The sequence below is a fragment of the Vigna unguiculata genome, chromosome 9, assembly GCF_037176805.1.
Source record: "Vigna unguiculata cultivar grain cowpea cultivar isolate G323 ecotype 2 chromosome 9, ASM3717680v1, whole genome shotgun sequence".
Classification (NCBI taxonomy): domain Eukaryota; kingdom Viridiplantae; phylum Streptophyta; class Magnoliopsida; order Fabales; family Fabaceae; genus Vigna; species Vigna unguiculata.
This window is the reverse complement of record NC_140800.1, coordinates 2,896,571-2,906,362: the sequence shown is the minus strand read 5'-3', so window position 1 is coordinate 2,906,362 and position 9,792 is coordinate 2,896,571. Positions and strand designations below refer to the sequence as shown.

General features: G+C 31.1%; 2 protein-coding genes across 2 annotated transcripts; both read left to right on the top strand.

Moving 5' to 3' along the window:
* Nucleotides 1–416: 416 nt before the first annotated feature.
* On the top strand, nucleotides 417–4,996 carry LOC114164552 (cytokinin dehydrogenase 2-like). The gene is made up of 5 exons (XM_028049269.2): nucleotides 417–1,012; nucleotides 3,383–3,510; nucleotides 3,671–3,931; nucleotides 4,047–4,315; nucleotides 4,399–4,996. Exons 1-5 carry the CDS (start codon nucleotides 424–426, stop codon nucleotides 4,688–4,690), a joined length of 1,539 nt encoding a protein of 512 aa, XP_027905070.2. The 5' UTR covers nucleotides 417–423; the 3' UTR covers nucleotides 4,691–4,996.
* Nucleotides 4,997–6,064: 1,068 nt separating this feature from the next.
* On the top strand, nucleotides 6,065–9,410 carry LOC114196106 (Translation initiation factor SUI1 family protein). The gene is made up of 7 exons (XM_028086633.2): nucleotides 6,065–6,377; nucleotides 6,504–6,593; nucleotides 6,790–6,842; nucleotides 6,953–7,034; nucleotides 7,351–7,418; nucleotides 8,151–8,234; nucleotides 9,072–9,410. The coding sequence occupies exons 1-7, from the start codon at nucleotides 6,230–6,232 to the stop codon at nucleotides 9,126–9,128; spliced, it is 582 nt and encodes a 193-aa protein (XP_027942434.1). The 5' UTR covers nucleotides 6,065–6,229; the 3' UTR covers nucleotides 9,129–9,410.
* The last annotated feature ends 382 nt before the right edge of the window (nucleotides 9,411–9,792 follow it).

Sequence of the window (9,792 nt, the reverse complement as noted above, 5' to 3'; positions counted from 1 at the left end):
ATAGATATAAACTCTATAATTATATACCTTTTTGTCTTACTGAAAATCCAGAATTAATTAGTAATTAATACATTTCATTTGCTGATACAGTATGTGCACAGTGTTAGGGAGTATTAAATTAATTAATAATTATTCTAACATAATGATATATTTTGAAAAATAAAAGTAACATTAATTAAAATATTTCAATTACACGATTAAGTCATATATACGTAGAGAGAAATTTAAAAAGAAATACTGAAAGTTAACCTAATGTATTATAATTAATCCATCTTTATGATTTGTCGTTTTCAACGGCAGTTATTACGTGTCAATTACATTAACATTGAATACATCATAATTTGTATATGACCTTGTCCCCTAAATCTATATATATACCCAATTCAAAGCAATTTTACATAGAAATCAATCTTGAAAATAAAAATGGATGTGAGTAATTTAGCATTTTTCATAGCCATAGCTGTTCTATGTCTACCTTGCACAGTGTTCACAGAAGCAAATTTCAAAGTCCCCAGAGAAATAGCCTCAAAGTTCAGTCGTGACCCTCAAATCCTTTCACTGGCATCAACAGATTATGGCCACATAGTTCACGAAACCCCATCACAAGTTTTTGAGCCATCTTCGGTTAGCGATATCTCAAGTTTGATAAAGTTCTCAAACTCTCTTCCCACCCCATTCACCATAGCCACCAGAGGCAAAGCTCACTCCATTCTGGGGCAAGCCCAGGCACGACGAAATGGGGTGGTCTTGAACATGACCAACCTCAAAGGGTCACTGGTTTCGGTTTCAAACTGTAGTGGAAAAAGTTTGAATTGTTATGCTGATGTTGGTGGTGAAGTGTTGTGGATTGATGTGTTGCATGCAACCCTAGAACGTGGACTCACACCTTTATCTTGGACTGATTATCTGTATCTGAGTGTTGGAGGAACTCTCTCAAATGCTGGAATCAGTGGCCAAGCCTTTCGTTTTGGTCCTCAGATCTCTAATGTTCTTCAACTCGATGTTGTCACAGGTATCATCACTTTCTCAAATCTCACCCTGTTTTCGAGTTCAATGCGGTCAAAGTCTTGAAAAGTTAGGTAACTGTTCATCACATTTCAAACTTCTCCTTTAAACATATTCATATTATTTATCACACTCAAATTTGTTCACTTTTTCATTAATATATTTTATGATTAGTCCTTGAATCATGTCACATTCACTTCACGACAAAGAATCATTAAAACTAAAGTTAAATCCTTTTAAATTTCAGTCAATAGAAAGATTAGGTCAGTAAGTTGTCATTTTTTAGGGTTTAAAATGTTTTATTACTCATTTTAATTCTAAGCTGTACAGAATTTATCTTAGTTTTTGTCTTTAAAACTTGTTTATCGTAATCTTCACGTATATGCATATTGATTTTAAACTTTTTAGGGTTAAATATGTTTTTATCCTACAACTTTCAGTGAAAATTAGAATTAGTTCCTTTTCGAAATTTTGACCAAATTTATTCCCCAACTTTAAAATTGTGTAAATTTAGTCATTTTGACCAAATTTTGTTAAGTTTATTTGACGTTTTAATTGCGTTTCATGATAGTTTCGTAGCTAACATTGAAGCAAAAGTGTGTCAAATGGTGTAAACATATCAAATGCTATCATAAAATGCATTTGAAAAGTTAAATAAACTTAACAAAATTTGCTTGAAAAAATTAAATTCATGCAGTTCTAAAGTTGGAAGACTAAATTGGACCAAAGTTTAAAAGAAAAACTAATTCTAATTTTCACTAAAAGTTGAAGGATAAAAACATATTTAACCCAACTTTTTAAGTCTATGTTATATATATATATTTGTAAAAAGTAAAAGATATTAAAACTTATATATATATATATAACACCAAAAATGAATTATTATATAGAATAGCAAAACAATATATTTGTCTATTATTCATCCAAAATATATTTTCTACTTAAACAATTTTTTTATCCCTCATAAACTTTTGGATTTTGATTATGCTCTTCGATAAATTTTATTTTGTCGTTATAAAAATATTATTTTGTTTTGTTCTCCGATATTTATTGGCATGCATTAAGTGATAATTTTCTATTAAGCGATAGTTCAATAGAGTGTAATATATATATCGATTAAAATATTAATTGATTCATTGAATTGGAATTATATTAAATTAATTATAATAAATTCCATTTTTTCATAATGAATACAAGTACAATTTTTTATCCCATTCAAAAATTGAAATTCATCGATACAAATTTGTCACTTATGTTTGAGTATATAGACTAAAATATAAATTGAGTTTAAACATAATAAAGTTAACAATTTGACAAATTTAAAATATGAAAGAAACACTTAAATGTAACTGTCATATGATTTCACCGTATATGTACCAATATTGTTCATGATTAAAAAAATCAAAGGATGTTTGCAACCATATAATACAAAGATTTCACATGTAACATCTTGTCGACCAATCTCTTGTAGTGAGTCAAAATATCAGTTAATTAGAACGCCTACATGCACATTATATATTTAATATATTCATGCATCTCTAAACAATTCAAAATCTCATTTTTCAAAGTCAACACTTGTTCTCTGATAAACCTAAAAGATATACTCCATATTATTTTCCTTTTTTAATTTAAATTAAAACATACATTACCAGGGTAATTGAGTTTTCATATTTATCTACTGGATAAGAATCTGGTTAAATATCAGATAAGTCAAGTAATTGATCTAATATTTATTTTATTTTGTTGAGATTTTTAGGACTTATGAAAATATAAGAGATATGAGAGATATATGTTATAGGAAGGAACATATTTTTGTATTTATTTTATTGATATCCTATATATAGAGCAAAATATAACAAATATCAAATATAAATTATTTAGAATATCTCACTCCTAATCTAAAATAATAATTAATTTCTAAAACCAAAATATATTTCTAAAACTGAAATATTTTTTAAAAATTAATTTAAATAAAAAAAATATTAAGTAATATTCTCTGTATATTTCAACCGTAAAATCGGTCTCCATTTTTTAATCAATTTGGAACCAATTCGCAATGAGTTAATAATGTGTTTTTATTTAGAAAGAAAAACGTTTTCCAATAAAAAAACTTATGTAAAGTATGTATCACTTTACTTCAAATACCTATATGTAAACATGTAAAACACTTAGTATGATTGCACTTTATACCTATGTGTTATTAAACATTTTATTTAGTGTTGTCTTTTAAATGTTAGAAACAAAACATTAATAAAATTTGAATTAATTTTTATATGATACATTTTTATTTAATATGAGACATAAATTCACAGTTAAATTTGTAATATTATTGTACTCTCAATTAGATCTATGAGAAATATATTTGTTTTTTTTTCAGGAAAAGGAGAGCTTGTGAGTTGCTCGAGGGACAAGAACTCGGAGTTATTTTACGGTGTTCTTGGAGGATTAGGTCAATTTGGTGTAATAACAAGAGCAAGAATACCTCTAGGACCTGCACCAACTAGGGCAAGTCTCATTTTCTCCCCTTTCTACATTTTTTTTATGTGCAAAATGTAGAATTACTTGAAACATATATATATATAAAAAGTAAATCATTTAACTGAACATACATATAAAATTATTTATTTACTTTTAACGAGGTATTTTTATGTGGAACATTTTGCAGGTGAAATGGCTCCATCTGCTTTACAACAACTTCAATGCATTTTCTAGGGACCAAGAACATTTAATCTCCTTCAGTGAAAACAAAAACACTACTGCAGCAGATTATGTAGAAGGCATGCTTCTGTTCAATCAGCCACCCCTGGATCTTTCCTTTTATCCAGATTCTGATCATCAGAGAATAACTTCACTCGTAACTCAAAATGGCATAATCTACATCATAGAACTTGTCAAATACTATGACAGCAACTCTCAAGTGGCAAAGGTAGTGAAACAAATGTTGCAAATTTCTCATGTTTTTCTTAGGAACACTGGAACAAACTCATTATTATGTGTCAACTCTATGTTTTACTAAATTAACTATTATGTTTCTTAAATAGGATGTGGCAGATTTGGTGAAAGGGTTAAACTTCGTACCAACATTTATCTTCGAAAAAGATGCATCGTACGAGGAGTTTCTGAACAGAGTTTATGCAGAAGAGTTATTTCTAAGGTCAAAAGGACTTTGGGAAGTTCCTCATCCCTGGTTGAACATCTGGATTCCAAGATCACGAATTTCAGATTTTAACGAAGGTGTCTTCAACAACATTATTCTTAAGCAAAACATTTCTAGCGGAATTTCTCTGATATACCCACTGAACCGAAACAAGTAAGTTCATAAAACTGATTATATATTATTTAGTATAAATCCAACTAAGATGAATTAATTATAATAATAATAATAATAATCAGGTGGGATGATAAGATGTCACCAGTTACACCAGAGGAAGATGTTTTCTACGCTGTAAGTCTTTTGCGTGCTACAAGTTCGATAGATATGGTGAAGAAATATGAGAGTCAGAACCAACAAATATTAGAGTTTTGTAAGGGTGCTGGTATTAAGATCACGGAATATCTCACTGGGAACAAAACACAGAAACAATGGATGGAACACTTTGGCTCAAAATGGAAACTTTTTGCAGATAGAAAAGCTCAATTTGATCCCAAAAGGATATTGTCACCGGGCCAAGGGATTTTCCAATAAACAATGTACAACTAGGGTTTACTTTACCAGGGAATCTCTCCTATGGAACTTTATGAAATTAGTTTTAATATGTATGAGTTCAACTTACGTATGAAGTTGTATTTTTTTTTTTTTTTGTAATAAATAAGTGTACCAAATAATCTATAAGGTATAATTTAATTTAATTTATGTTTAAATTTAATTCAATTAATAAGGTGTTAGATCCGGGGTCTATATAAATGGTGAGGTGAATAAAAACAAAGGTGAGCTTGCTTGTGGGCTTTTACGTTGGGCTAAAATAGAGGAAACTTAAAGCACGTGTTGAGGGAGGGGGAGTGTGCTTTAGTATTTAAGAGGTGCAAATAAAAAACCTCTCTATTTCTTTCCGATAGGCAATAGTTTTATTCTTATTCTTTGCCTTCAAGCACCACTTATGTGATAAAAATCACACTTGTCAAGTATTGATCAAACCATAAAAATAAGATTATTAACTCTAAAAAAAAAAAAACATGAATGACTATCAAATACAACTTTTATTTTAGTGTTGATTTTTAATATAATAATTAGTATCAAAAGTAAAGGTTTTAAAGAAGTATAATAAATAATTTTGTCTAGTAGCGATAAAAGAAAAAATCACGTGATGTCAGACTTTGTATGGAACCTTGCTTCGTGTTATAAAAGATAAGTAAATCACGAAACTTTCATATCGGTGTTAGTTCTTTCAATATCATGATGTTTTTCTACCTATTAATATATCAAAAACTATAATTGTTACTTAGAATACAATTTTTTTATTTAAGAATATAACACAAATTCAAATATCATAATTCATTTAATTGTAATTTGTCTTACTTATTTTTGTCACGAATAATTGATGTCATTGACCACACTTCTTCCTATATTATGATATTTTTCTACCTATTAATAAAAATAATTCCTAGAATATAGACTCTTTCAAACAAAATTACAACTTTAAGACAACACAATATTTCACTGCTTAATTTATTTTGCGATTCTATTATCATATTAGAATGAATTCAATACCTTTTAGTATCAATTAGGTTTCTTAAACCACGCGATTCTAATTTTTTAACAATTATGCAATTTTAGTTTTTTTATTTATTTTAATTGTGTCAATTTGATCATTTAATTATTATAATTATATAATTTTTGGTTTTCAAACAATACGTAAATTATACATTAATATATATTAGGGAGGAATTAAAAATTCATAATTATAATTATAATATCCGAAAAACAAAGTTGGAACCACCAATATTAAAAAGTCATACACTCACTCAATTGACACTATTGAAAGCACAAGGGGTTAAAAGTGCAATTGATTAAACTTTTTTATTTATTTTTTCTTTAAATAGAGAAACTCCCTACACGACATCGTATCAAAGAATCATCAAAGTCCCTCCCTTCACCGCGGCCATCGATCACCATCGTCTTTTTCTCTAGAGCTGCGTTGCGAAAACGCACCGTTTTGTTAGTGTTTTCGTTCTCTAGAAAACTGCAAAAGTGAAGCAGGGTTTGCAAGCTTGTGTATAAACAACAATGGCGGAGAAACCCCAACCGGTTCGGGTGCTGTACTGTGGGGTGTGCAGTTTGCCTCCTGAATACTGCGAATTTGGATCCGATTTCGAGAAATGCAAACCCTGGTTGATCCAAAACGTCCCTGACCTATACCCTAATCTTCTTAAAGGTACTTTTGCTTTCTTTCTTTCTCAAAAGAAATTCAATATTCCCCAATTTACTCGGTTTTATTTATTTATTTATTTCGATCATTCCGATTTAATTCAAATGCGAATTTTATTATTATTTCGCGCAGAGGCAAATGATAAGGAATCTGATAAAGTTGCTGACAAGCTGCAAAGTACCGGTATATCGTCAGGAACTGGTGATGGAGCTGCTTCCTCGGGTATTTTTCTTTTTAATTTTTGTTTAGTGTGCTTGCGATTGAAGAAGGTTGAAATTCCGTAAATTTTAGAATTTGTATTTTAGTGTGTGACCGTTAATTTAGATGAGTTGTTTGGCTTTCAATGACTTGAGTTTTTTGTTATTCTAGCTTAGTCAATGTGATTCTCTAATGGTGTGTTTTGGTTTTGATGTTTCAGCACCGAAGCAAGAAGAGGTGAAGCGTCTTCCGGGTGGGAAGATAAAGAAGAAGGCATGTTTTGGAATTCTTTAAGCCTGTCTAGTGAATGTACTTGTTGTGTGATGCTAATGTCATAGTTTCATGTCGTTTGGTGTGATTGGAAGTGATTTTGCTTTTTTCAGGAGAAGCAAGAGGTGGTTATTGAAAAGGTTGTACGTAACAAGCGAAAGTGTATCACCACTGTGAAGGGCCTGGAGCTTTTCGGTGAGCTTCTTTCTGTTATTCTCTTGGGCATTATTTGGATGTCTTAAGGACATGTAGAATCTAAGATGGAAGGGGATGAACTTGTCATACCTGTCTGGACGTTTCATGGTGAAATAAGGGGAAATTTTTATTCTACAGGATGGAATTAGATAATATGGATTCCTTCTGTTTCATTTCATCTTAAACAATCCAAAAATTTAAAACTGACATCATTTCATTCATCCCTTTCTATTCAGTATCAATCCAAACATAGACTTAAGGTAATACTACATAGGTGTGCTTTGGTGTTTACCTGTTTTTCTTCTATTGCATTCAGGTGTCAAGCTCAGCGATGCTTCCAAGAAACTCGGGAAAAAGTTTGCTACAGGAGCCTCTGTTGTCAAGGTTTGCTGAAATTTTGTATGATGTTCATAAAATGCATGTTGTGACCCTTTTTCCTGGGATTTTTCTTTTGTTTTCTTCCAAAAAGTTGATTACGAATTTACTTAAGAAAACATTTTTTAACTCAAAAAATAAACTAAGCCAAACCATCGTTGTCAATAGTGCCAAATAGCAGTGTTATTGGGGAATTGTGTCATTGAGCGGTAAAGTGGAGTATTGTTGCAATTTGGAGTAGCTGCTGTTGCAGCAGAAATAGTGGACAAAATCATGGAAAATTGCAGATGGAGCGGCTGCTTGGAGCGGGTCACAAAAAAACTTATTTAAACAATGAAACAGCTGTTTAACCTTTTTTGGGGGTTAATTTGGGATTTATCCCCCTTCTATGAATAAGAACTGAAACCGTTGCTTCTTAGTCATTTAACACTCTGTTATCCATAGTTTTTTTTATGTCCCTTAGACCTGTGGCTAACCGTGATCTTTTCGGCCTTACTTCGTTCTGTCCGTGTTCCTTTATTTAATCTCTCTGAAACATTTATGTCATCTCCTTGTCTTGTGCTATCTTCTAATTGGTTACAATAGTGGCTATCTTGCTACCCTCTATTCTGCTATAGTGTTTTAAGGGACATTTCCTCTGTACTGCTATTTGTGATTGACAACTACGATCCCGATACCTAGTATTGTTGGTTCATATATGGATATAATGTCTTATACTTTTTGTGGATTGATTGCTGTTAGGGACCAACTGAGAAAGAACAAATTGATGTTCAAGGGGATATAGCTTATGATATCGTGGAATTCATTACAGATACATGGCCTGATGTAAGTAATTTTGATCGTTGTTTGTTTGGCATTGTAATTGTGTAATCTAATTTAAACGTATGTATTGCCGACAGTGGTGAAAAGAAACAATTAAAAAGGAAAATTTGAGTTATCAAGTTTCAGAAACATAATTTCCATTATAATCTTCTTCTCTTGTGAGAGACCGATGCATATTTTAATTTGGTTATTAAACTGAGCAAGGAAATTTGTTGTTCAAATCGGCAATCTATCTTTGACACCATCTTATTTGGGACATTTCCTTCATCTATGATACTACAGCTGAATGTAGCCAACATATTTCATGCATGATATGGTTAATATTTTGTTTTCAGTACTGATGGATGAATTTGGTGATGAAAATGGAGTCTGTAAAGATGCATCTGTTTTTATGTGAATGTCGTCGGCTAAGATAGGCTTGCTTCTTATTGAATGAGATGTTGTTAGTGAGACTATGGGTTGAAAGCTGAACCCATTTGTTTGGTAAAAAACATTTACGTTTCATGGAAGGCAAAAATGCCTAAAACGCCTAAAACGGCCCTTACAATGAAAGGAAAAACATACATGCTTTTACTTTTGTGTACATTATGCAACGGAATTCCAAACATACACTATATCTATTTTTGTTGACATCTATCACTGACCCCCATTTGTTTGACAATTTTAAACGATGAGTCTAAATAAACAAAAATTTCAGTAATCTGTAGTTAGCTCAATGAATCCTTTGAAAAGTGTTTCATATGTTTTCTTTGCTATGAATAATTTCAAGATAGTAGGAGACGGGGAGTTAAATGGTTTGAAGAAATCTCGTATGATCGAAAATCTGCCTTCCTTTTGCAGGTTCCAGAAACAGCAATTTTCTTTATAGAGGATGGGAGAAAGGTTCCAGCTGCGTGATTTTGATATCCTGGCATTAAAACTTCGTACTGGTTGCTAGACTCTTCTATATTACTGTAATCCCCCAATGTTCCCTTTTTCCCTTACCATATCCCCCAAAAAAAGAACATAGTTTGGTCTCGATGGACATCAGCATGTGTACTTTTAGTTTAATGTTAATTAATTAGTGATGTGTGTAAAGAGGCAAGAGGAAGGAAAGGTTCCTTTTCATCAATTTTGTATTTTCATTAAGGTTTTAAGCCATATATTTAAGTTGTGGGGATAAGGCTCTGCTTGCATTAATTGCCAGTTGCAGAATCCTTTTACATAAGTTTATAATAATGCAGGCTATACATTCTGAACATAAAACGGGAATTTAGATAAATTAATCTGTTTCATTTATCATCGGTCTTTCGTGCTGTTCGGAGGATGGGGATAAGGGTGCGTGTGTCCCATTTAAAGTTGAACGCGTCCCTTCTTAGTGAAAGTTTGATTTGTTTGTACAAAAATTAAAGTAAAAGCTGATGTGAGTTTATTTATTTTATTCTTTCTTAAACGTCATTATGAATTCGTTTCTTTAAACACGGTGGTATTACATTATATTTTTCTTTTATGTTTGACAATGATGAAAGCTTTTCTTTTGAGTTTGACAGTGATTTTTAGAATTTAATAGCCATAACTTTTT

Bases quoted from the DNA above. Each gene is read 5' to 3' on its own strand.
- LOC114164552 (XM_028049269.2), top strand. From the start codon at position 424: ATGGATGTGAGTAATTTAGCATTTTTCATAGCCATAGCTGTTCTATGT. The intron at 1,013-3,382 runs GTATCATCACTT...TTTTTTTTTCAG, and splicing joins TCAACTCGATGTTGTCACAG to GAAAAGGAGAGCTTGTGAGT. The intron at 3,511-3,670 runs GCAAGTCTCATT...AACATTTTGCAG, and splicing joins TAGGACCTGCACCAACTAGG to GTGAAATGGCTCCATCTGCT.
- LOC114196106 (XM_028086633.2), top strand. From the start codon at position 6,230: ATGGCGGAGAAACCCCAACCGGTTCGGGTGCTGTACTGTGGGGTGTGC. The intron at 6,378-6,503 runs GTACTTTTGCTT...TATTTCGCGCAG, and splicing joins ATACCCTAATCTTCTTAAAG to AGGCAAATGATAAGGAATCT. The intron at 8,235-9,071 runs GTAAGTAATTTT...TTCCTTTTGCAG, and splicing joins TTACAGATACATGGCCTGAT to GTTCCAGAAACAGCAATTTT.